This window comes from Mirounga angustirostris, unplaced genomic scaffold (assembly GCF_029215605.1).
Source record: "Mirounga angustirostris isolate CCGP_5_RB_7025 unplaced genomic scaffold, mMirAng1.0.hap1 SCAF_12, whole genome shotgun sequence".
NCBI classification, from domain to species: Eukaryota; Metazoa; Chordata; class Mammalia; order Carnivora; family Phocidae; genus Mirounga; species Mirounga angustirostris.
Window position 1 is genome coordinate 68209773 of NW_026991720.1, and position 27701 is coordinate 68237473.

At 42.3% G+C, this 27701-nt stretch overlaps 2 protein-coding genes across 3 annotated transcripts in view; both read left to right on the top strand.

Annotated features, from left to right (window-relative positions):
* The window catches only part of PON2 (paraoxonase 2), a 27699-nt gene extending 23222 nt beyond the window's left edge, over nt 1-4477 (top strand). The window contains exons 7-9 of one of the 2 annotated variants that reach the window (XM_045864673.3): nt 2278-2359; nt 3101-3229; nt 3849-4477. In XM_045864673.3, the coding sequence (XP_045720629.1) occupies nt 2278-2359; nt 3101-3229; nt 3849-4007 (370 nt within the window). In that variant the 3' untranslated portion in view covers nt 4008-4477. The remainder of the gene's footprint in view (nt 1-2277; nt 2360-3100; nt 3230-3848) is intronic. The other variant, XM_045864675.3, reaches the window with a different exon arrangement.
* Nucleotides 4478-15469: 10992 nt separating this feature from the next.
* The window catches only part of PON3 (paraoxonase 3), a 29964-nt gene continuing 17732 nt past the window's right edge, over nt 15470-27701 (top strand). The window contains exons 1-3 of the mRNA XM_045864676.3: nt 15470-15582; nt 17111-17181; nt 24397-24452. Coding sequence (XP_045720632.1) covers nt 15509-15582; nt 17111-17181; nt 24397-24452 — 201 coding nt within the window. The 5' untranslated portion in view covers nt 15470-15508. The remainder of the gene's footprint in view (nt 15583-17110; nt 17182-24396; nt 24453-27701) is intronic.

A 27701-nucleotide genomic window follows, 5' to 3' on the forward strand; every position in this document is an offset into this window, starting at 1 on the left:
TCCTGGGATCGAGTCCCGCATCAGGCTCTCTGCTCCTTGGGAGCCTGCTTCTCCTTCTGCCTCTCTCTCTCTGTCTCTCATGAATAAATAAATAAAATCTTTAAAAAAAATAAAAAAAAATAAAAAAAAAAAAAAAAAAAAAAATAATTATACCTTTGTTTTATTGGCTGCATATTATTCCATTATAGGGATGATTCTAAAGTAATTTAACCAATTCTCTGTTAATGGATACATTGTTTTTCATATTTTTTTTTTTATAAAAAATGTATTTCTCATTTACCACTGAAGCTTCTCCAGATATTTTTAAGGAACGACTCCTGAAGGGAGCATTGCAGCATGATCCATCTTCAGGTTTGGGGATGATACAGACAGACCTGGGTTTGAATGCCAACTGGGCATGGGCTAAGAGTGATGCTCTGAACCCTTCCTCTCTGCACATTTGTACAACTGTTTCCATAGAACGAATCCCTCAAAATAGAACCACTTACCCAAAGAGTGACCCCTTTCAATTGTAACTTTAATAGATATTGCCAAATTGCCCCCCTCCCAAATTATCTCTCTGTTTCTATACGTCCAACCATAACATATAGAAAGGATATTAAATTTTATTAACTTCCCCTTTTGCCACCTTAGCACACTGAACAATTTAAACTCCTACAAATATAACGTGAAATAAATTTGGCATTCCTTGACAACTAAATGTCTTTTTTCATGACACAATTTCTTCTTTCTTGTTGATTATAGAAGATGAGTGGAGAATCATTTAAATTATCTCTAACTCTCCTGCCAAATCTGTTTTTCTCCCCCAACTCTCATCTTTCAATTATGAGACTCAAACTTTCCAGCACCCGAGCTGCAAACAATAATAATGAGAGAGGATTCAGCTCTAACTGCTTCTCTTTCACCCTCCCCGGCCAACCCGCGAGCCAGCCGTCCTCATCCCCTTTCCTTTCCCACTGACGCCTGCGCGCTTTCAGTTCTCATCCTCTTTGGCTAGAGTAGTAGACTTTCTTCCAACTTGTTTTCAGTCCACTGACATTTTCTGCCTTGTTGCCAGTTTTGTCTTTCTGTTTTCCACAAGCCTTTAAGGCCCTCCAAAAGAGGGGGCTCGGCCGGCTTCATCTTTGACTCCTCCTGCTGAGCCCTGCCAGGTGCAAAGCAAATGCTCAGTACTTGTTGAATGGAACTGACCATTTGTTATTATGCCACTTTGTTATTCTAAAAATTCAGTGGGACCCAATTGCTTATCCAGTCGAGGCAAGCTAAAGGGTTAGATTTGCTTTAATAGGCGAGCTTCAACCTCCCTTTTTGACCGTTTTCATACTTTCCCTTCTTTAGACAAAGAACTCATTATTTTGCAAATATGCCTCTCTCATTCTTGCCCCTGTGCCTTTGCTCACGTGTTTTTTTTCTGCCTAGAAGGTGCTTTGTCCTCATTTCCTCAAATCCAATCTCTCCTTCCCTAGCCACTGCAGATGCCTTTCCTTTGTGAAGCCTTCTGTGTTCTCAGGAGTGAGATATTTCTTCAGTCTCTAAGGCCTGAAATCTTTCTCGTGCTACCAATCATGCTGTATTATTTGTTTCATGTGTACAAACCAGTCTGATCATCCCAACACACTATAAACTTTTTAGGAAAAGCCTGCCTCTTCTTTATGTCCGTCACCATACTGAGCTCATGGCTTTACACGTGATAATTGTGCAATAGAACAGTTGCCATGGAACGGCCAATTCAATGAGTAAAATTACCGTAAAGTAGTCCATTAATTCATCCTCCCTAGATGTAGACAGATTGTTCTGAATACCTCTTACTCTGAAAATTCTCAGTGTGTTAATAAATATTTTATTAAGTGTGAAGGACTGTTAATAAATAATAAAGTGTATTCTGTTCTGCACCATATATTTCTACGTGAAGATGATTCCTAGAAATATCAAATTATATCGTGGAATAGAAAAGCTTTTTTCTCGGAAGCCAGACATTTGGTTTGTTGTCCTTTCAGTGGCAAATATCAGACTTTATATTCAAAATAATATTCTATGTTACTTTTCCCCTTACAAACCTTTTGAGAAATAATTTAACAATTCTGTGATTGTTTGTAGCAATAATGAATTGATTTTGGAAGCTTCCTTTTTAAATAAAAATTGACCTTTATCAAGCATTCCTTGAGGGCCCATCATTGATTAACTTCCTGGAATGTTATTAAGACTTATTCTTCCATACTGTATTAATGAAGCTTTATATTGGCATGGAACTCTAACCAGTGTGTCCTTTCTGTGAAGGTACATCTATGTTGCTGATATCCTGGCTCATGAAATTCATGTTTTGGAAAGACACCCTAATATGAATTTAACTCAATTGAAGGTAAAATATTTATTTTCATATATCAAGTAGGCCTTAACCTATTATACTTTGTAATTTTGTAGTTACACTGTATTATAACAGTACTTCACTTAGAACAGAATATGATGCCAGGGTTGCTATTCTGGGTTTTTAAATATTACCTCCCTACAACAGGCCAAGCCTCCTGTCCCCAGCAATCACAAGGACCGACTGATTACATGCAGAGGAGGGTTGGGAGTGATATTTGCATCAGATTTAGAGCCCATTCCATGAAGTACTGATGGTACCCAATGAATTCCAATAAGAATTTTCACAATTGAAAAGACTAATAGATGAATTCTGAAATGAAGATTTATGCACATTGTCAGCTCTTTCAATAATAAATGAAGGTAGAAATTGGGTTCCACACCATTATTATTTTCTTCCTGCTTGACAACACATATTTTAGATTGATTAAGAATTTCCTATTTTGCTTTGAATGAGTTCCTTGAGCTAACTGATCATTGTGCATCTTTTAAAGGAAAAGGAGTTCATTTTTTAGAGAGATTGATCATCATCCTAACTTTCTTAATTTCAGGGAAGATGAAAAGTGGCTCTAAACCAGTTTATTAAATTTAGGTTAAGCCATATTGGTGTTAAAAGGGTGGAAGCAGGGAGCTGTGTATAATTTTCCCACGTGTAGAGAGGCAAGAAAGGTTAGCCCTAAATTATTTAATCAAGTTTCTCAAGTCATTTAGATATTGACATTTTTTCATTTGGAAGGTGCTCAAGTTGGATACACTGGTGGACAATTTATCTATCGATCCTTCCTCGGGGGACATCTTGGTAGGCTGTCATCCTAATGGCCAGAAGCTCTTCATTTATGACCCGAAAAATCCTCCGTCATCAGAGGTTTTTCTATTTTTTTAAACCTTAATTTTTCAACTTTAATTGTCCAAGTCCTTTTGAACTAATAATACAGAAAACTGTCACGGGGACAGTTTGTTTAGTAATTCTAAACCAAGGATACAATAAACTTATGCAGTGATTTTGTAAGTGCTTTAAGCCAATAATTGGCAGAATTTCACTTATTCAAATACTTTTAGAAAGATAATCTTTTGATGTATTAAATTATGGTGGAAACTAGTCAAAAGGCCTTTTCTTTAAAGACATGTGCCCTCCTTGTGTGGTAGACTGGCAATGTTTTTAAATACCTGGCTTATTGTCAGCTCCCCACATGACATGACTTCTGTTCATGCTAGCGTAGCGTGGAAGTATTTCCATTAATGCTCAATTACTATAATAACCCGAAATCCTGTGTTGGCATGCAGTAGCTAGATGGTTTAAGAAAGTACTTTCTTTGAAGGCTTAAAAAAGTACTTTCATTTAAACATTAAAAAGATTGGTAACTGCTGTTTTCAACAGCATGTCCTCTTAATCATTGTGTCCTTGTGGAAGACAGGGATTATTGGCGATTGAGTGACGTGGGTGTATGGTGGTTCGGTATTAATCTTCTGTATCCCCTGAATAGGTTCTACGCATCCAGAATATTCTATCTGAGAAGCCTACTGTGACTACAGTTTATGCCAACAACGGATCTGTCCTCCAGGGAAGTTCTGTAGCCTCAGTATATGATAGGAAGCTGCTCATAGGCACTTTATATCACCGAGCCCTGTTTTGTGAACTCTGAATCGTACTTTTGGAGTGCAAGTGTGCTAACTTCTTTTAACACTTAATTTTCTATGAATTGCTAATTGTGTGGGGATTTAACCGGCAAAATGGGCCCAGAAATGTGTGACCTGTATAGTTAATTTTATTTCGGTAAGGAAAGGCCCCTTCAGTTCTGATAGCACTTTTAACATAAAAGGCAAAGGGACAGTTTTTAAAAATGTGGAGTGAAGGAGAGAGAAGACAGCTGCTTCCAGTAAAGTGGATTCACTGAACAAAATGAACCTCGTCTCTGCCTTCCAATTGCCAGAGCGTGCATTCCAACGAAACAGGGTAGACTGCGTTTCCTGAAAATGTGAGTGACCTCAGCTCCAGCAGTGTGACCACTGTGTATGTTCAGAACTACTGATAGGTAACATTTGGATGTTTTGTACTTACGTCTTTGTTTACTGTTAATGCGTTGGAGTTCTATTAAAGGCTAAATAAAATCCACATTTGGCCTGTCGCTTCCATCCCAAGGCATGCCCTCGGGAGGGGAATGGGAAAGTGGCCCCTTCTTTGTGGGGTTTTCCTTGGGATAGGCAGGCGGGGCAGCCGTAATTTCGTTCATTGAAAGCTGAATGTAAATGAGCTCTTTATTTGAATAAAACGGAACAAAGCATCGACTAAATATAGCAACTCCAATTCTCAGTGAGTATGGAGTGTTCCCTCAGCTCTCTTCCTTAATGGCAGCCCACCTTGCCAACAGAGAGGAGATAAAAGGTTGGAGCCGGCGGGTCATGTCACCTCCCCATTGAACACAACCGTGAACTTCATCGGGAGAGATGAAGTCAGCTGTCCTGGGCCGCATGGTTAGCCCTAGCAATGCTGGGGTCAGGGCCAAGAGTGTCTGCCTCCCATAGGAGAGTTCTTTCCACTCAGTAAGTGTCCTGTAAAATTATCTTAAGCCCTGCAGAGAGACTTGCGTGTGTTTCTATCCATCGTAACCTACCAAGGCATTTCGCTTCTCATACTTTTTTTTCCATTTAGAGCATCATCATGACAATATTTGCCTTAAGTTTGCCAGATAATGCACTAAAAATGGCACATTCATTATCTCATGGAGTCCTAATTACAGTCCTGAGGGAGTAGGTATTGATACTACATAACAGTTAACATTTCACAGATGTTCAAGGTCACACACCTAGTGAGGGGTGGCTCCCCATCTAGTTCTGACGCCACAGGCTGAAAGGTCACCCACATGAAGGCGCTGCCATGGAGTTAATGAGGATCTCCTCACTTACTCTTTTACCTAGAGTTTCTTCTATTTTCTTAGGTATCGAGTTCTGCTTTTCGATGAATCCTTTAATGACTTTTAAATGTAAACTGTAGAACTGTTCTTAACCTTGGCCACTGTCTACAGGACCTATGTTTTTATTTACATTTTAAAATAGTCTCTGACTAATGTATGTTGGGACTCTTTCATGCTAAAATAATTACAATTTTTTGCTGTTTTCATTATCCATAGGAAAAAATATGTCACAGACGAATAAAGCAAAATTAAATATTAGTCACTAGAGATCCAAAACCAAGAAGCATATTAGATTTTGGATGATAATAGTGACCATCTAAAGACCTACATTCATGAAAAGTAGCAGAATACAGTAGGTATAAAGTAAACTTGTTTTCTATTGTATTTGTTAGAAATTTTATTTGAACAAAAGTAAATATAATTTTAATGAGCTCATGTATTATTTATCTTAGAAATACAAAAAGAATTTTTGAAATAATTTTGGCCTCTATGGGTCAGGGATTTTGTTTTATCTAAGCATAAAGACTGCATTTATATATGATGATCCTATTGTGATCAAGTATTGAGTTTAACAATTTGGTTGGTTATTAAGAAATCAAGTCACTCAAAAGGACTAAAACTGCAATTGGGACATGTCACCACTAGGTGGATACAGGTCTCACAGGGGTGTGAGTGTTTTTCTTGCTTTTTAACCTGACGTCCTGTTCAGTGACAGTAGGTTTATCTGAATATCCTTTTGGTTTTTCCAATTATTAGAGACTATTTTACAACAGTTAAATGCGAACCTGAATTCCTAATACACGGAACAAGGAAAATTAAATAAAAGCTGTAATACAGTATTTTTTTCTCCTTTTGTATACAGATTAATTATTAATGATAACTACTCTAAGGCTAATCCTTTTTCTAAACTCATTTTGATTTGCTCAGTTGGAATCCTATCCTGGATTCACAACGTAACCAGGCTGGTGAGTGTCTCCTTGGCAAAACAACGAAGACTGAAATGGCACCCACTACCATACCACCCACTCCCACCTCTCTTGGGCTACTCATAATTTTAATTACTCACTTGGCCTTCCACAAAAGGATTTCTGAGTGTGTAAGGAACAGGGTCAAGAGAGCCCCAACAGTTCTCTTAGTTTTCTGCTCCTGGTTTTCAGGATTTTTATTCCATAAAGCAGAAGACTGAGAAGAAGAGGGAAAAAAGCCTCATCTAATTTTTACTATTGGAAAGAGATAACTTTCAGTTCACTTAAAAAAATTTTAAGGACACTGAATGGCTTTTCTGTAGCCAGCCCTGAGCTAGGCATTATGATACAATGGTGAACCAGACACAATGCCTGTATTCTAGTGGGAGATTCAGCAAATGAGAAAATAGCTAGCTAGCTAGGTGATAGATAGATAGATAGATAGATAGATAGATAGATAGATAGATGGAGTGATTAGAAGGAACTCAACAAAGAAATGTGATCAGGAAATAATTTGGAGAAACCTACTTTCCCCCTGCCACACACAACTTTTGAAAAGTTTAAAGTGGAGAAAAGTCAAAAGAGTAGTTCAGTGACCTATATTCACAAATCACCTTTTTGCAACATTTGCTTTGTGTTTCCAAGTATAGAGGCTTGCGTTTTTTGGAGAATCTATTTGGAAGCCAGTTGGGGATATCATAACCCTCACCTCTGCATGCTTTAGCTTGCAGCCTCTCAATACGAGGCCATTCACCTACATAACCACCGTGTAATCATAACACCTAAGAGCATTCGTGATGCATTTGTCATGCCACCTGATACCTGATCCGAATTCAAATTTCCTTTAATAGTTGCTTATCCGTACATAATCCAAATGCCTTTCATAGTTGCTTGCCCTCCCAACCCCAGCCCCGATCTGGGATCCAGTCAAGGTTCTCAGTTGCCTGTTGTGTCTCTTCACTGCCTTTTAATCTGGGACAGTTGCTCTGTCATTTCTTTGTTTCTTCATGACACTTTTTTTGAGGGCAGGCAAGATCTTATGGAAGGCCCTACATTCTGGATTTATCTGATTGTTTCTCCCTAGAGTCTTTGGCTTAATTCAGTCAGTATCATTTATGTTTCCTGTAAAGTTTCCTGTAAAATTACTCAAGGTTCGATTAGATTCAGGCTAAGCAATTTTGACAAGAATATTTAACAAATAATGTTAATGTTGTTACTTGTTAATAATTGAAAAGTAATTGCATTGCATCAGAATGTGTGGGCAGGTTGTTCCACTGTTTGTGATGCTGAATATGAATGACTGATTCAGGTGGTAACCACCAGATCAACGAGGTTATTTTTTCCCTCCATTTGTAAGTCCATGTGAATATTCTGTTCCCTAAAACGTTTCCTCTGTTTGGTTGCAGCATCCTTTAATGATTCCTGCCTGGATGATTATTATATCGGAGTTGCCTAGTGGTGATTTTTCTATCATTTCTAGCACTGATATTGGTAGTCAGCACTCTATTAAAAATATTCTCTGCTCTGGTCTCCCAAATACACTCTTCTGCATTGTCTCTCTTTGTTTCTGGAAATCATTTGCTATCAGATCACAGAGATACTCTTCATTCCTTGTCACAGATGTCTATCTTAACTTTTATCTCTAAAGTCAGGATAATACTCACTCTGGAGGAATTTAGTTAAATGATCTAATAATATTTTTTTTGCCTTGTTATAAAACAAAATCCAACTGAGTAAATTTTAAAGATCTTATTGGCTTTATTCAATGAATCTTGAAGTGGGCAGCATCCCATCTGGCAAACAGAAAGGAGATCTGATGAGCTATACAAACTGAAAGACTTTTATAGGAAGAAGGCAGTGGAACAAGGAAGTTATCCTAGCAAAGAGATGATTTTTCAGGCAAGGTCACCTTTCTTTGGGAGAATGGCAGTTGTCTAGCAGGCAGAAGACCTCATGAGTGCTGACTGGTTAATTCCAGACAGACTTTGGGTTAAGGTTACATTCCTGGGAGAGGCAGTTAGGTTAGGTTAGGTATCAATTTGGGGTCTGTTGTTTCTTTTTTAACAGCCTCCTTTGCTGGTTCCTGCACCTTGTTCAAAATAGAAGTGTAATGGTTCTGTCGGGTCCAGAACTGGGTGCTCTTCCTCTTTCCTCTCTCTCTCATTCATTCCAGTGGTTGGCATACCACCTGAGTGCTGATTGCTCCAAAATTAACATTGCCCGCTTGAACTTTGCAGTCATCTTGATTTTGTCTTTGTCCTTACCATCAGAAACTACCTCATTCTATCTCCAAGTGATATTTCAAACCCATTCTCAGCCAGCTCTGTTACCTGAGCCCTCTGTTACCTCTTACCCGGAAGGGTTTTCCCCGTGGGCTCCTCTCTTCCAGGATTTGCTCTCTCTAAGCCATTTCCTACCCGGTAGCAAAGTACTCAGATCATGTCATGTCCCGCTTACAACCTTTGTGCTCATCCAATCTCTTTGAGGAGGCCTGCAAAGTGTTGTGTGATCTGGGCTCGGCTTCTCCTCTGACTTCATCTGGCACCACTCTTCTCCCCGGAACTGCTAAAGCCACACGGATGTTGCACGTGTCCTGGCATACATGAGCAAACTCTTTCCTTCCCCGGGACTGCTCCTCCTCCTCCTCCTGCTCAGTTTTGTTTTGTTTTCTTAAGTAGGCTCCACACCCAGTGTGGAGTGCAGTGCGGGGCCTGAACCTACAACCCTGAGATCAAGACCTGAGCTGAGATCAAGAGTCAGATGCTTAACCCACTGAGCCACCCAGGTGCCCCTCCTCCTGCTCAGTTTTAATGTCACCTCTTGAGAGTAGCCTTTCCAATTCTTAGAGACAGCAAAGGGCTGAGCCTGGAGCATGTCTCTGAAGGCAAACCAGCCACTCCAGAGCCATACCCCTCTATTTAGTCCGTACACTCCAGGAGACCATATTCCTCTGCTGTAATCCTCCCAGGGCCAGGTGCCAGGCAACTAGAGACCACCCCTATAGCCCAGAGCCCACCGAAATTATTCATACTGGCCAAACCTCAACTGTTCACCCTGCCCTGCCTTGCCTTTCCTGTGGAAACCCCAATAAGGCAGGAACCTAAACCTTCTCCTCCTGTCCTCTGCCTCCTGAGCACCCTAGGGTCTTTCCCAGGGGGCCCTGCATGGTGTGCCCCACCTCCTGTCTCTAGGACCTGTAAATACAATACATTGTTTCTTCCAGAGCCTCTGTCTTCTCTTGTGGCCACAATTGACTGACCACTCCATAAAAGAATCTGAAACAATTTGTTTACTTTGTCTTTTTTTCCCTTCCTCCTCTCCTCCTTTTCTGTCTTCCTTCCCTTCCCTCCTAAAAATATATCTCCCTCCCACCCCACACGTAAGTTCCTTAAAGGCAAGGGTATCTTGTTCGCAATGGGTCTTCGGTGCCAAATAAGTAGTTGTAAGTGCTCACCCAATATGACTAAATGTGAACGACAAGAAATGTTCCTTTGCTCACCTCCATCTCCCACGGCCCCATCACACACCGATCCAGAGCACAGGGTCAAGTGAGTGGATGTGAACACATCTGGAATTTTGTCACAGCATAGTGTTACATGTGTCCTGTTTGTCTTTGAAACAAATGTTCACACTGACATGTGAAGCAATCGCAGCAGCGTCTCCACATCATGTGTGTGAATTTATGCATACGAGTCACTGTTTTCATAGGCATTTCTTCTTACATGTCTCAGAGATCAAACTGATAATAAGGTACACGTTGGTAAGTCTCTTCCTGTCCCATTTGCCCTATTTACAGGAAACCAGTTTGTTAGTTTTTTGTGTGTATCTTTTCAACTTTTAAAAGATTTTATTTTTAAGTAATCTCTACACCCAACATGGGGCTCGAACTCACAACCCCGAGATCAAGAGTCACACACTCCTCCCACTGACCCAGCCAGGCACCCCTCTTTCCAATATTTTTATATAAATACAAGCTGATACAAATATATATTCTTCTTTTCCCCCTTTATGTCACAGAAGGTAGCAGACTACACAGAGTTCCACGTATTCCCTTTACCTAAGGATAATTTTTGGACATGTTTTCATTATCATTACAAAGAGATCTTCACTATTCTATTTGCTAGCTGCCTAGGATGCCCTAGTTTATTTAACCAGTCCAATTACTTGCTATTACAAACAGTGCTGCAATAAGTAACTGTGTGCAAACCTTATTTTGTATGTGTGCAGGTGTATCTAGGGCATAAATTCTTGGAAGTGAATCAAAAGGGGTTAAATCTGGGTCAAAGGGTAGTTTCATTTGAATGTTTGACAGATACTTCATAACCCACTACAGGAATTGTAACATTTTGCAATGAATAAGAATTTCCCCAAAGTATCACCAACAGGTTTGTTGTCAGATTCTCAAATGTTTGCAAAAATGATATCCCAGTGTGTTTTAGTTTTCCTTCTGTTATTACAACTGAGTTTAAGCACACTTTCAGATATTCAAAGAGATTGGTGTTTATTTCTCTGTGAACTTTCTTGTCTTTTTTTTTTCTTTTAGGATGTTGGCTTTTTTTTTTTTTTTTAAATCAAGTCCTAGGAGTTCTTCATGTGTAAAGGATGGAATTGTCTTCCCAGTTCATAACTGTAAATCATCAGTTATGCAATACTTGATATAGGGTTTGGAAGCACAAGAAAATGATGTTTCTCATTAGAACAGAAAGCGGTACACAATTTTCAAGCTCCAAAATCATGGAACCCCACTATCCCATCACTTGTGGTATTGAGCCGCCAGAGACATTACTCAGATGTCTCTTCAGAAAGAGCTAATGTAACAATAAACAAACTTATTTTAACAATAAACAAACAACAAATTTATTGTACGGACTCAGTTCAGAGCCTGAAAGTGATGATCAGGATAAAGGTGACTTTCTGTCGCTCCACTTGGAAGAAAAGGCAAAGATTTTTCCTCTAATATCCTAGTGGAAATCAGAGCTTTCAATGGACACCCTGCTTTTCTATCTATTGCTCTTGCCCTCTGGTCCCCGGATCCATGAATGGGTAACTCTCCACTGGATTCTCCACACCTAGACACCTTCCATAATTTGTCCCTCTTCCTCACCATCCGTCAGTCCCCATTCAACCAGTTGCCAATACTATCAGCTTCCCTTCCCAAATATTTCTCAAAGCCATACAGTTCTAAGGACATTAGGAACTCATTAATCCCCATTGCTTCTCCAATTAGTCCCCCAAGGCCACCAACTATTCTGCCCACCTCCAGGAGAGGCGAGCTCCCTACCCCCCCTTAATCCATTCTTACTGCAGAGTGATGTTTCTAAAACATCTACTGGGTCATGGCACTCCAGTGGTTTCCCACGAACCCCTAGGATATAATTCGACTTTCCTCACTTGGCCTACGAGGCCCTGCCATCCACTCTGGATTCAATTCTCACCATCCTCCTCACAGTCTTTTATGCTCTAGCCCAGGGGTCCTCAAAGTGTGGTTCCTGGAGCAGTAGCAACAACATTCCATGCAAACTTGTTAGAAAGGCAAATTCTCAAGACCTACCCCAAATCTAACAAATCACAAACTCTGGGGCTAAAGTTTAGCAGTCTGTGTTTTAGCAAGTCTTCCAAGTGACTCTTATCACCTAGTTTGGGAACGCCTGCACTGTCCTTACTGAATGTACTTCATTCCGGTTCTAATTCCGCAGGACTCTGTAGATGCCATGCTGCCTTTCTATGGGCCTCACCAGCCCTTCTGCCTGATGACTTTCTACTTCTCCTGGTCATGCAGTCAATCCCACTCACTGCCATGTATATGGTCCAGTGAACACGAGGCTTAAACCCAAATCTGTCACACACAAATGTCTATTACCACGGAGGCATGAAAATCATCCCAGGATCTGTTGTTCTGGAAACTCAGTGAAGATCCAGCTCTGTCTTCTGTATTTCAACAAGCTGTATTTCAACAAACATGTGACGAAGCCTTATGAAAACAGCATTCAGTACCATCTGAGACAAAGTTTTGAAAGGAGGGATTCAGTTCACTTCAGATCGAAAAGCAGAATCTTCCTTGTCAATAGGGTGGACACAGCACACAATACCATTCTAGAGTCAGTGCTATGGTCTTAACATTTGTGTCTCCCCAAACTTCCTATGCCGAAAGCCTAACCCCAAAGGAGATGGTATTAGGAAGTGGGGCCTTTGAGAGGTGATTAGGTTATCCGAGTGCAGCCCTCATGAATGGACCTAGTGCCCTATAGAAGAGGCCCCACAGAACTCCCTTGCCCCCTCCACCATGTTAGGACACAGCAAAAAGACCACAGCCTGGGAAGTGGGTTCTTACCTGACAGGGAATCTGCCAGCAACTTGATCTTGGACTTCCCAGGCTCCAGAACTCTGAGAAATAAATGTCTGTTGTTTATAAGCCACTTAGCTCACGCTTTTTTTGTTATAGCTACCCGAATGGACTAAGACAGCCAAAAACCCACTCCACTGGTGTGAGAATCCTTGTTCTCATTCTTACTCTACACTGAGCAGGAGCTGCTTATACAATATGTCTTGCCAACTGGCTTCTCCATGAATAATTATCTCTAATATCTCAATCTAATGAGTGAACTCTCCAGGTGCAGATTTAAATGGTGACACTTGATACAGTGGTCTCCAAAGTTGGGAATCTTTTAACGCTACTAACAGGGCTAGGGATTTGAATTACTGATTATTGTTTTCAAATGACAACTAATCACCTCTAAGGTTTAAATTATGTACACACATGCACACACATGCGTGCGCACACACACACACACACACACACCCCTACCTCCGCCTAAAGTGAAGAACTTTAAACCAGATTATAGATGACACAGCACCTGCAATAAATTGCCCAAGAATCTGCCTCTTCCCTTTTCCCTGTCTTCATGCTATGCTGGGAGGCAGCGAACACACTGATAAGGAACATGTACTTTAGAGTCACTTGACCTGAGTCCAAATGGAGTCCCTGACACTTCTTAGTTATGTAAGCAAGTTATTACTCAACCTCTCTAGGCTTCACTTTCCTTATTTGTAAAGTGAGGATGGTAAGACGGAATATGAGAAAACATGCAAAAATGCCTAGCACATAGGACAATTATTACTATTTCATCGTGTACCCTGTGTCTTTCTACATTCCCAATTTTTCTTTCTGCCAAGTCCACATTTTGCACCCATCCATCTAATCAATTTTATAGAGCATCTATTAAGTACACAGTTCTGTGCCTGGCATGGAAGACTCCATGATCAATGGGATGGGGGTCTGAGCCCACGTTCTCACATGGAGGTTCAGATTTAATTGATGGTCAGTGCTTATTGACTCCTCACAATATACCAAAGTGTAGCGTTGAGCACTTTGCACTCATGACATTTGATTTTAAGCCACCTATGAGGCAGATATTCTTTTACCGAAGAGGAATCTGAAGCATAAACAAGTTAGTCGGGCACCTAAGGCTAGCTGGATCCAAACCCAGGCAGCTTGAGCCCCAAGCCCTGCGTGCATGCCTGTACCACACCTATGGACCCTTCGGCTTTGGGAACATTCCTTTCTTCATCTCCCTCCTCCAGAAGCCTTATGAAAACAGCATTCAGTTCTTCCTCTGCTTGAACTCTTAAAATCAGTCATCTTAAAAATAATTATCAATACAACTCTAGATGTTACAGTCCTCCTTTTTTTTTTAAGATTATTTATTTATTTAGTTAGTTAGTTAGTTATTTGACAGAGAGAGACACAGGGAGAGAGGGAACACAAGCAGGGGGAGCGGGAGAGGGAGAAGCAGGCTTCCCACAGAGCAGGGAGCCCGATGTGGGCTCTGTTCCAGGACGCTGGGATCATGACCTGAGCCGAAGGCAGACGCTTAACGACTGAGCCCCCCAGGCGCCCCTACAGTCCTCCTTCAGTACAGATTTCCTTCTTGCCCAGCCTTCACAGAAGCAGCACAGTGAAGGGCACAGGGCTCTGGAGCCGACTGCCTGACCTGCCACTCACCAGCTGTGTGACCTAGGGCAAGTGACACAGCCACTCTGTGCCTCAGTTCTTCTCACCTATAATACTGGTATACTGTTAAGTGCCTCAGAGGTGGTCCTGAGAATTAAAAGAGTTAACATAGGCAAACTACTAAGCACAATGCAAGGCACATGGTAGGTGCTGTGTAAGTGGTAGGCATTGTTGTTCATGCCACAATTATGTATTCATACTGTAATTATGTGCCCCATAAGTCAGGGACCAGTTTTTCTTGTCTTAATATCTTCAGGTCTGGTAAATCCTGTTCTTTCAACGGTATTTACTCAGTTGAACTCAAAAGAACCATTATTTCTTTCTCTTGGAAGATGCTATGTTGCTGGGTCCTAACTCCTAAAGTCTTCCCCAGCTCCAGCCAGCCCTTTTCCCTCCAACCTAATCTTCACTATGAGAGGGGAAAATTCATTCTTTGCGTGGCAGGAACTGAAGACCCAGAAGAAAGAAGAATCAAGGAGTCTTTTGAAAGGCTAACTTCCCTAAGAAACTATCTTTCCCTTCCCTCCACTTCGCTCATCTTCTTGTTACCTAGCTACTTCTTTTCCTTCATTTCTTCTGATGTTCCCACGGACGTTTTCAAATCCACCCAGTCAACAAACGGAACTGGGCACCCACCATATTCAGCATTCTGAGACAGGGCAGAAGGGCCAGGAAGTAAGGCCCTGCGCCCCAAATCTTGGAGGAGAGCGAGTTAAAGCTCTCTGCTGCGTTTATCTTCCAGTATCGCTCCGCCCAGTGTCTCGGGATCAAAGCTCCGTCTCATCTTTCGTCTTGCCTTCCAGAAAGGCGACGTTTCGGCTCTGAACTCAGCTACCCGCGGTCCCCTGACCCTTCGGTTTCCCCTTCTGTTCACTGGAGGAGCTGAGGTAAAATTTCGCAGCTTTTAGCAGCAAACTTCTCTCGTCCCACCGACGGAAGGGTGTGTTCTTGCCAAAGCTGCCGTACCCCGGGCTCTCTCTCCGTACGCGGAGCCTTGAACAGAAGGAGTCCCGCGAGTCCAGGGTTCCTTGGACCCGGTGCGTGGAAATGGCCTTGAGCCCAGGGCGGCCGGGCGGGGCGGGCGACCTGGACCTGCACGTCAGCTCCCGGGCAGCTCCCCTTCCCCCCCGGGGGCGGGCGGGGCGGGCGGGGCGGGCGGGGCGGGCGGGGCGGGCGGGGCGGGGAGCCTGCCCGCCACGCCCCCGGGAGTTCTAGGCGCCGCTTCGTCGCCACAGGGCACCCGGGCACCGGAGACCATGGGGAAGCTGATGGTTCTGAGCCTGCTTGGGGCCGGCCTGGCCCTCATCGGGGAGAGGTTAGGGGCACTTAGGTGAGTTGGCATCTTGATGGGGCGGCCTTGGTTCTTTCTCTCCTCTTCCAAGTTTCAGTGGCTGCCCCGTGCCACCTTCCTAGCAGGTAGGGAAGAGCATTTTTAGAATCTCACTCCTCAGTTCCACCCGGCAAGCTATCCCTTGAGAAGCACTGATGTGGAAAAGTGAGCTGTTTGCCTTTCCTAAGGTGGTAGAGCAGAAATGCCCCCCATTTATTTTCTGAAAGTCGTGCCCGCACCCCACCTCCTTTTCCACGTTGCCCTCCGCATTTTGCTCCGGAAAAAAAAAAAAAAATGAACTCCGTTGGAAGCGCTGGACCTGGAGGAGACCAGGCCACCAGCTGGATGTTTACAGCCCACTCAGACATTGCCCAAGGCCAGTGCAACATTGATGAGTACTGGGGTACAGAGCTCGTCCTAGATTAAAAGAGCTAGCCAGACAGCAGGGAAATGAGCTGAAACTTGCAGGTGGTGACCACCGGCGTTTTCCAAGTATTAGGACCTTGTGAAGTGGCAGATCTAGCGTTGATAGGCAGAAATATCTCACGAGAAGTCAATATACTGGGCTAGAAAGAAACATTAGGTATGATATGCATTTCCGAGTGGATCTAAAGCTTCTGCTTGCCCTCACTTGTCTTTAAGTTGCTTTTGTTTATTTCTCCAAGCAGAAGCTGATCTCAGAAGTTCACATTAGAATCTATTGGGAAGCCTGATGCCTTTTGTGAACACTTTCTAGTTCAGCTTGACAATGTTTATTGTTACATTTGTTCCCAGCGCACCCAAGTGAGAGAATCATAAAAAGTCATAATTGCAAGGTAGATCCAAGGTGTATTTTTACAAAAGTGACAGTAAGATAAGTCAAGTGTAGACTCTTCCTGCATACAATCTAATAAAAATTTAAAATTATCCCTGGTATTTAGAAGAATGGTTCACTGTGGAAGCAGGAACACTATATTGAAAAATAATTTGGCCAGTTGTTTATATTGTGGTCAGTTTGATGACTTTTATACACTTTGCCAAATAAGTTAGCATAAATTTTTTTTAAATAATGAAATTAAAGCAAAAGCTACAGGGTTTAGCTATTAGGAGACAGTTGAATTTGGAGAAAGCATTTTGGTGGGGGGTCAAAAGACAAGACTATAGGGGGCCAAGGGGAGCCAAAGTGCAGATATATAATAGATAATACTTTAGCAAATTACATAATACTACTCTGTACATTTCAAGTAATAATACTGTTCAGTTACTTATTCTATGGTATCATTTATCAGGCAGCAACGTGCTGTCCATGTATAATGGCATTTTAGGCTTTCAACAATAATTGGGTGAGATGAGCTGATATAGGTGCATGACGTACATAATGTCCACATTATGTAAATAAGTATAAAGAAAAGGAGGTACCTACTTACTTGTTATATCATCCGTAAATGATGAGAGACAAAGTTAATGAACAAGAGGGTGATTCAAGACAATGTCTAGACATTGATTTTGGGTGTTGTGCATCGTCCTCCAGTGTTCTTTTCTTCTACAGACAAAGAGCTAATGCATCTCGGGAAGTGGAGCCAGTAGAACCCCGGTACTGCCACCTCATTGAGGGACTTGGTATGTCTGTGACAGTGCAATTTCTTGCTCGTCATCCACCCGACTGAGGCTGCCAACTACGTTAATTCCCTGCTACTCCTTAGAGCCTCTTGCCAGGGGTCTCTGCCCCATTTACTGACGTCACCTCATCCCAGGTCTCCAGGTACCCTCCTGAATGTCAAAATCTGTGGCTTTTCCCCCAATCTTTTTTTCCTTACTGATATCTCTCCATCATCTGAAGGACGTCATGTCCCTTACTGAACGTCCCTCCCATCCATTCTGTGCTATTTCACTCCCCTGTCTGTCTTCTTCCAGTGCCTATCTTCTTTTCTCTCTTCTTCCTTCTCCTTCATGGTGTTCCTGGCTTCAAATATCATTTCCTTCTAAATTTATCTGCAGGTACCAAGAGAAATATGACCTAGCCTTTACCCTGAGGAGCCTCACAGCCTACTCAGATGTCTTAAAATAAAATTACTCAAAACTCCATAGCTGCCTCCCTAACGTCTCAAACTGCAGGCCTTCTTTTCCAGACTGAAACCACTTTCCATTTCTGTCCTTTCCTCCCTCATACCCTCACCCACAACCAGCTCTTCTTCTAGACTTCTCCTATGTATGGTAACCCCATTCTCAAAGGGACTCAGTTCCATATTTAGGAGCCATATGTTTTCCCCTTGTCCCTCATTGTTCTCATGAGACGTGTTGGTATCAACCTCCTCTGTGGTTCCGCACAGGGCTGAGCTCACCCCATTACTGTTACTGCCGTATCTGCTTATCTGGGCTCCAAACCCCCCCATTCTCCCTCATACTGCTACTAGAAAAGCAGTTCCAGGCAGATTCTGTTCACTGTTCATAGAATGTGCTTTTTCACTTTCTCATGGTTGCTCATGAAATCCCCTGCACTGATTCCTTCCTCTTTGTTTCCTGAAATCGGCTGCAAAGTCCTCTCCTGCCTCTGAACTCCCCAGTGCCCTGAAACTCTGATTCACTTAGGACATCTACCACACACTTTATGGCTAGCAGTGTTCTCTCTCTCTCTCTCTCACTAGCAGATAGGAAACTCCCTAGGGTCAAGGACTGTGACTTATTTATCAGTATGTGTCGGGATGACAGCATAGTTTATTGTGATATGAGTTTGTATTTTCTTTTTCTTGGTACATATATTTCTTTATATATGATGTATTTCGACTATATATACATATATATAGAGAGAGAGAGAGGGACAGAATAAGTCTTTTTGATTTTGGTTTTCTTTCTTTGTTTTTCTCTCTTGATTTCGAAAGAAAAAGAAAGAAAGAAAGAGAAAGAAAGAAAGAAAGAAAGAAAGAAAGAAAGAAAGAAAGAAAGAAGAAAGAAGAAAGAAAGAAAGAGAAGAAAGAAAGAAAGAAAGAAAGAAAGAAAGAAAGAAAGAAAGAAAGAAAGAAAGAAAGAAAAGAAAAAGTAGCCTTGGCCAATATGCTTCCTAGCACATGGAGGAGGTATGTGCTGCTGGCTAGAAACAGAAGGAACTGGGGACAAGCTGCTTCCTGACTTTTGTTCTCAAAAACCCGAGCTCCTTCAGAAGGTTCTGATGGACAAAGGATAAGAATATGTGGATTTTTTTAATAACAGGGATCCTTTCCCCGCTGCCTGATGGCATTCTGGGGATGGAGCAGGACCCCTGAAAGAATGGCTGCAAGGTGTCTTCAGGGAGGCTGGATCCTTTGCACTGTGTGTCGCAGCCCAAGCACAGATCATGTGCCCATCCAGGACCTGGAAGTGGCAGAGCTTCGTAAATTAAAAGGAACACATGGGCTTGGCAGTGAGTAATTTGGTGGTGACTAGAATAGAATAAAGGCCAGATGGACTTCCCCAAATATTCTGCTTTTTAAAAACTTGCCACCTACGATATTTGCACAACCCTGGCAGAAGACCCAGTAATGACTGAGATTGAATTTCCCTTCGGTTTAGTGGAATGTGGGTGCAGGGCAGATTTAATTTGATTTAAAAAAAAAAAAGGGAAATGTAACATTTGCTCATTTGTTTACTGTTTTGTGGAGTAATATTCATACTTATACACATCTCTCTCTCAAAAGATAGGAGCTTGCCAAATAATGTAGTGGGGTAATTAGATTATTGCTAACGCCTAGTCTGACTCAAGCAGATAGTAGAATTCAAATAGAGTTGAGAAGCTGAAACTAGGGCTAATGTTGTAAGACAGATCAACGTTCTGATTATCTAAATATTTTGAAAAGAATGGCTGAAATGGTTGGAAACTGGCTGAGAGCAAAAGAAAAAGCATTACCTCTTGTGTCTATTGGCGTATCTCCATCTTATATTTGGAGAACTAAACAAGTTTGTCAATAGGGTGATATTGATATATCTCTAAAAATAATGCCACTGCCTTCATCTATAAACCTTCTGCTGAGTTCTTTACAAACATTGACATCACCCACACAACCGACCTGTAAGGTGGGTGCTGCTTGCTATCTGTCCTTGCCGATTAGGAAACCGAGACACAGCAGAATGACTTGACTTGTCTAGTGGCCCAGAACCAGAGGGTGATGGGCCCAGATTATGAGCCAGGGTGGTTTTATTCTATGTCTTGTACTCTTTGTCATGTGACCCTGCCTCTCTTATCTACTGACAACACATTTTATTATGGAAGTGTCGGGAAACTATGATGGCAGCAGAAAACCGAAAATCTGAGAGGCAAAATGGTGAAATATTAATAAATGGAGCTGACCAAGACAAGGCAGGCTGGATAAATCACTAAGTAAAAATCACTAGTGAGACCATCCTCACGAGACCCAACTATTTGATGAGTGAAAAGCTTTATGAAGCAGTGGAAAACCAATAACGATTTTAGGCAGGGCTTGGTAGGCAGTTAACAGAGCTGGAGAAGAATTCTCATTTGTGTTTTCTTCAAGATCCAGGCTTTTGTGGTTAATTTTATTGATGGAAGAAACTTTCCTCTTTTTGTTTTCCTTCCCAGTATTCTTTCTGGGAAGCAAAGTTGAAAAGCGAAGTAATTCTAAGCTTCAGAAATGGTATCTCAAAGATCTTTTTGTATTGAGTTTATCTTTTTCCAAGGCTTTGAGAGTCAAGGATTGTTTTAACCAGGAAGTTAGTTGACTGCCCTTGGCATCTAATCAAAGCTGCACATGAAATTCGAATAGCTTTACTGGGGTTCCACCCTTGGCAGGATTATCAAGTAAACAGCCATTGTCTTTGGTGTCTTCCTATCTTCCACTCCATCCCTTTTCCCTTTCAGCAGCTTCCCCTATCTCCAAGATCTGTTTCTACTCCATTGTAGGTCCCATTTATTTTCTTAGTTGGCTATCAGAATCTTCTTTCCAAGATGTGAAATCGTGATAATATTAATTGATCGTAATGTGTGACACTTTCTCAGGGTGCCTATAGAAAATGATTAACAGCCAAGGAGACAAAGTTATGCTGGGTAGAGGGCTGACAGGTTAAAAAGCAGTAGATACCTATTCATGAGACTGATTTTAGACTTACCGGCGGGGTTTTAATGATAGTTGTGCACAGGCTAACAAGTATTTGGGGAGCACTCAGGGGAGGGTGTCCTGGGAGCTCTTACTCCCACAGGTGCCACCGTTGCCAAGATGCACTGGGTTGTCACGCGGGTGCAGTGTAGGTGGGGGACGTGGGGAAAGAGGGGCGGGAATACTGTGCAATCAGCTGGTGACTCATTTTCACATCTGAATGGAAAGTACCGGCATCCTTGTGCTCTGGATTAAGTCAGTAAATAAAGACAAATACAGCACCGCCAGAACACACCCACTCCTGTTTTAGCTGAACTAGTGAGGTAGGTTAATGCTGTCGGAGGGTGTGTGAAATGGTATTTGGAAGATAAAAGGTCCAAACTAAAGAGCACACAACTCAGGACATCTTATGCTCAGAAATTAACACTCAAAGACAAGACAGTTCAACATGGTTTATCTTATTTAGTCAGTCAACCAGCTTTATTGACAGCTCTTATAGTGAAAAGGCAGGGATTACATTGGGTGCAAAGCTGGTGTACTGGGGGCGCCTGGGTGGCTCAGATGGTTAAGCGTCTGCCTTCGGCTTAGGTCATGATCCCGGGGTCCTGGGATCGAGTCCCGCATCGGGCTCCCTGCTCAGTGCAGAGCCTGCTTCTCCTCTTCCCTCTGCCATTCCCTCTGCTTGTGCTCTTCTATCTCTCTGTCAAATAAATAAATAAAATCTAAAAAAAAAAAAAAAAAAAGCTGGTGTACTGAATGAAAACTGGTCCCTGTTCCCAGGAGGCTTACCGTCTGGCAGGAAATCAACAAGTCAACAGAAGGTTGCAGCCCAGGTATGAAGGAAATATCATGGCGGCGGTAGTCACAGGTGACCATATTAGTACATAAAATGGGTGCTAGAACTAAGGGGAACTGGGAGAGGTTGCAAAGGCTGAGGAGGTGGCCCCCAAGCTCTTCTCTAGAGCCCATGATACTCAAGCAAGGGGAGGTGAAGGTGGTGTGGGAGAGATGCGGGTTGCTAAGAAGAGGGAGCCCCATGTGCTCAGGCAGGCAGGTGAATGAGGCTGACACATTTCAGCAACTACCAAGGGAGGAACTGCAGCAGAGCTGGCCTAGAGAGTGGAGAGTGGGGGCCAACAAACCGAGACTGGAGCCAACATGTGGAGAATTTGGAATCCAGACCAAGAAGCTTAAGATTTCTATTGCCAACTCTGGGTTTTAAGCAGGGGAGTGACAGGATCGACTCTGCAGTTTACAATGATGACTGTCAGCAGGTGCAGACAGCGGGAGCAGGAGAGCAGAAGTGACCTGTTAGAAAGCTCCTGTGCAAATCCAGAGGGGGAAGTTTTAGAGCTCCAATTAGAGTGATCCGTTGGATTCGGGGAGTAAGGAAAAAGAAAGCATCAAAGGTCACTCCAGGTGCTTCAGGGGATGGGTCCTTGGGGGATGGTAGTGCCATTGACTGAAATCAAAATATAAGAAATGGAGCAGATTCACAGGGGAAATGTCCAGATCAGTTTGGGACGTGTTAAATATGAAAAATGAAACGGCCAGGTAGGAATGCCCAATGTACAGGTGAATACAAAGGCCTGGAAACTGCCAGAACGATTCGGGCTTGATTTAGAGATTGGAGAGTCAACGGCACATGGGTGGAACCTGAAGCCAGGGGACTAGAGTAGATTGCACAGGTAGAAGGGATGCTTGCCATGAGAAACAGCCAAAGGCAGTTAGGGCCTGGAGCATATCCATGTCCAGAACAGAATTGGGCAGGAAAATAGGGCAAAAGGAAACCAAAAAGTGGTGTTCAAGAGAGAAAAAGTAAGAGAAAAATAAAAAGTTGGTTCAAAAATTAACCAACCTTATTCAAAGTGATTTTTTTAATTGCTTTATTCAATTTGCTGGGTTCTCCCCATGTCTGTTTTACTCTAGGTGGAAATAGCACTAAGTCTTTATTTATTTGAGAGAGAGAGAGAGCACATGAGAGGGGGGAGGGTCAGAAGGAGAAGCAGACTCCCCGCTGAGCAGGGACCGCGATGCGGGACTCGATCCCGGGACTCCAGGATCATGACCTGAGCCGAAGGCAGTCGCTTAACCAACTGAGCCACCCAGGCGCTCAGCACTAAGTCTTTCAAGCCATTAAGATACCATAGATACAAAATCTTGATTCACTGGAATGTTTAGAAAATGGAACGCTCTGATTAATTTAATTTTCAGGTACTAGTTGGGGATTAGTTTCAGTAAGTGAATATTTAATTAAATCTTCCTCTGTTCTCTAATTTTCAGTGCCCATTGCTCATTATTCTGTTGATTCAAATTTGCATTTTATTTGGCTTTGTCCCACTTTTCTTTCCCCCTCCCCCTCTTTGCTCAGTTGCCTTTTGACCCACTAGCCACACATTACCCCACGCCACCTTCTCCCCACATGTGCCAGTCACCATAGCTGTGTCACAAACCACCTTAAAACCGAGTGACTGACTTAAATGACAATTACCTTGCTCATGAATTTGCAATTTTAACAGGGCTCAGTGGACACAGCTCATCGCCGTTCCATTTGCATCAGCTAGGGTGACTCAAAGGTTGAGAAGTGAAGTGGCCTGTGACTCCTCCAGTGTCTTCTCTACTTTCTGTAGTCTCTGTATAGTCTCTCCTCTGTAGCTTCAAAGTACCCAGACTTCCTACATTTAAGTTTAGAGTTCCCAAGGCCCATGCAGACAGAGAGAGACAGAGACAGAGAGAAAAGGGAAGGGAAGGGAGAAGAGAGGAGAGAGAGTGACAGTGAGAGAGAGAGAGAGAAAGAGATTGAGAGCGAACCAGCAGCAGCTATGGTTATGACTTTACCTTGTATGCCATGTGGCATCGTTCCTACCTCATTTTATCTGTCAAAGCAGTTACCAAATCCACCCAGATTCAGCGGGAGACACCTTACCTCCTGATGCAAGGATATGAACATCACATTTTAAGAAGGGCATGTGGCTCTGATCCATGTTGGTTCTACCATATTTGTAAAATACGGTCCGCCACCCTAGATAGCCACCGCCTTTACCCTCAGTCCTGCCTGCTTGGGACCACGTCCTCTGTGGGTCTGTCTCTCTATTAGGAGCCATGTGAGCCCCCTATTCATCCTGCTCGTGGTCATAACTCACTTCTCATATGCCTCTTTTCATAGCAAACTGCTCAGGACCAGCTCTTAATGAGAAAGAGAGCTGACTAAATTCAAATTTGTCTATATTTGGTAGTCTTTCCCAAGACATATTGCTTTTATAATGGATAACAATTACCCACTAATTTCCCAATATGATCGGATAATGATACATTTTTAGGCCTCAACAAGTTAGAAGAGAGAAATGTTTGGCTGAGAGGCCTTTAAGACAGCCTCACAATGAAGACTTCCCAAATGTCATCAGTCCATCTGCACATCAGTCTTCTATGGGGAATAAAGCTGAATCTCTCAGAGCATACCCTACAAGTTGTTATTTAAAGAATAAATCTAGGCTATGATTTATTTTATAGTTATTTGCTTTTTTCTCCTGAAAATTGAGTTCTAAAGAAAGACTATAGTATTTAGGGAAACGGACCCTGGTTTTACTGGAGAGTGGAATGCCTATGGGATCCCTGGAAGTTAATGTAGTTTCCCAAGTAACTAGTTGAAAAAGTTAATGTAGTTTCCAAAAGAAGTCTAAGGTTTTGTCTGTGAGATTTACTTTTTAAGCCTTCGTTCATGCATCTTCCTGATCCTTCACTTCTTTTGCAGAAAATGGCTCTGAAGATATTGATATACTTCCTAGTGGGCTGGCTTTTATCTCCAGCGTGAGTATTTTCCACGCCCCTCAGACGCTCATGTCAATAGCCGAATAGATAGTACATTAATGTTGCCGACTAGAGCTGCCAGATGGACCCCTACACACTTATCCCAACTGTGGTTAAAGCAGTCAACTAAAAAAGCCAAAAGGGGAATTCCAGAGGGCTAATTGGGTTGCCACAGGAATGCCGGGTTTGCTTGGCCCCATGTGGGCAACTCCCCGTGGGCAGTTACAAATTCAGTCGGGTCTCAATAACTGTCCATTGATTTCCATTGGATTCCTAGACGAGTCTCCAGGTTTGTCCTGCTAGTGTCCATCCCCATCATTGCCCTAGTTTGCTGGACCTCAGTTTCTGGTTGTCATGTTCTCACTAACTGGTATTCTTCTCTCTATGCCTGCCTGTGTTTGAGGCTCAGGAAATGTTTGTGAATCATATGTTGACCATGTTAGGCGATTCAAAAGCCTGAGCACTTTCCAACTTGGGTTCCCTGCCATTCCTTCCAACTCTTTCAAAGACAAGTAGAGAAGGGCCTGCATTTTATTTCTAATACCACCTTCACAGGTTTGGGATGATCATGAAGCTATGTGAAGGACTGACAAATAAATATAAATAAATTAAATACAATAAATTGAAATATATGTGGTGTAAAGATATTGAAAATTGCCATGTATTTATTGAACAGTTGCAATTTGGAATGCGACCTAAGATTCTGAACAAGCAAATTGACTCCATTTTCAATGTGAATTCTGATTGCTGGGACTGCATGTCCTAAATATTCTATTTTGGCCAATAGAATGCTACCCAATAACATGAATTTTAAAATCTATATCTTTTTGGCTAAAAGGGGACACATATAATAACACTTAATGGACTGAATTTCTAAATTCTTAAGTATGCACAGTATAGTAGGGTTTTGTTTGGATTTAAGTTGCTGTTGGTGGTGATATGTGTTGGGGTGGGCGGGTGGGAGGGATTGTATTTCCTTAGTTTTCCTCCAAAACCAAAACTAAAACAAAACTGTCTAGAAAAGCTTTTCCTCTGTTGTCTTAAATTTTCTATTGTCAATTTAGATGTTCAATGTTATGCCAAATAGACTTTTAAAAATGATTATTCTGTAACTGGGAGATTTCTCTGCTTTTAGGAGATAATATCTGTAGTTCCAGCTGTATGCTTCTTTTCTATTTTCACCGGAACTAAAAGTACTGAACTATTGCTGTATAGAAACTAGAGGTTTTCAGCGGAGAAATGTTAACAAGGGGGCTTTAAGTAATAGAGTTCTTCTTTGTAAACTAACAACTCCTAGGCTAAGGATGATTTTTTTTTTTTTTTGCTTATTTTCAATCTCTTTGCACTGCAGTAAATTCAAGTCCTTGTTCTTGGTTTTTCCTATCTCCCTTTCTTGCCGTCACAGAGCATGTCTGGAAGCTGCTGACGTAGAGAGAAATTCTGCGCGATATTTGTAGTCAGTCTACAGACAGGTGCCAAGCAGGTTATTTGCTTCCTTACCTTGGGACTTGGCATGCTTCTCCTTGCCTGCCTTCTTCACACATTATGGAGCCAGCTCCTCATTCTCTGTCAGCCTTTCTGTGGACACACTTCAATTCCACAGGAAAGTCTTCCCCAGTGCTCTTTCTGGGCGATGTGCCTCTTCTATGGCCCCTCACATTCTCTGTGCCTAGGCTCTTCCCTACCACATCATAACAGACATGCTTGCTTGGTGCTGCCTCCCCAGATTTCAAGCTCCTTGCAGCCAGAGCTTTGTGGAGCGCCCGTTGCCATGCTGAGCACCTAACGCACTACCTGACAAGTACAAGGTGCTTGAATATTTACTGAATGCGTGTGCTGGTCAATGAGGGCAGTAGAGAAGTTCAATGCCTACTCACACTCACAGGTAGCCTATTGGGGAAAATAAAATGCTGCCCCTCCAGGGGATTTTCACCATTTTCAGTGACGAATGATATCCAAAGAATTGCTTGCACTGACTTGCTACAAATTCCTACCCAACTGCCTTCAACAGAAAACCGGGTGCATATGAAGCCGCTTATTGGAAGTGTTTCATTCATCACGACACTTAATGTAGGTCAACTTTGTTTGCAATGTCCTACCCTTATTTACCTATTAAATCATTTCAATTTCGAGAACATCCAGTCTTTGAACTAGGTGGCAGCGCCTTTGTGTGTGCCCAGGCTACCAAGATACTTGCTAAGGTGGTCTTCCTTGAGCTGTCTTCCTGAGTAGCATTCTCCATTGTCAAACCTTTCTTTATGGTGTGGCAGGAAGAGTGTACAATTAAAGATGTGACTGACTTAGGCAATTCACTTCTCTGGGCTTCATTTTCCTCAGGTGAAAGGGAAGAATTAGATGTCTCTGACATTTTTTGTCCATTATTACCATGACCTAAGCTGCTGGGCTTGGTGACAGCCTGACTCTGAGGAAAGGGTAGACTCGAAGACTGAATTTCATGGCCTGATATTGAGGAGAACATTGATGCCCTTAACTGTGAATAATAGATACAAATGAGAGCAAGGATTCGGGGAGAGAATGTTGATTTTGGTTCGGACAATTTGATTTTGAACTGCTGTTAGGAAGAAGTTGGGAATGCTTGCAAGCTAGAGCTCCACAGAGAGGTTCCAGGTAAATGGGCAGACCTGAAAATAATTGGTATAGAGAAATATCTGAAACCTTATGAATAAGGTCTGCAAGGAAAGAGTATAGAGCAAGAAGAAAAGAGGGATGGATGAGGATAGAAGGAGGAAGGGGCAGAAAGAGGAGCAGGACTTCCATCTGGAAAGTCTACTTTTGACTTTTTTTTTTTTTTGACAAGGAATAAAGGGGTACAGAGTGTCAGATGCCATAGAGATACAGATAAGGAAAGGGGGAGGGATTATCAAATGAGATATTTTGGAGAGCACTGATATGACCTCGATAGAGGCGCTTCTACAAATCGGTGAGAGTTGGAGCCGTTCAAGGCAGGTGACAAGACCAAGTGATGTTTCTAAGAGAGCTGACAGTGAGGGGAAGGCAAGATAAACGTGTGTTTGAAGGAGTAGTTAAATTAGGAGATTTGTCTCAAGGAAGGAGAAATGAGCAATTTTTCAGGCAAACGAAGGGGGCACTGGTGAGAAATGAGGGGTAAAGCAAGAGAGAGACTGTAAGTTCTAAAGACAGGTCCCCGAGAATAGGCAACCAAATAAACAGGTGGGGGAAGTAATTAACTTAAGAACAGAAGAGCAAAACTCTTTCCTTAAGAAAAGA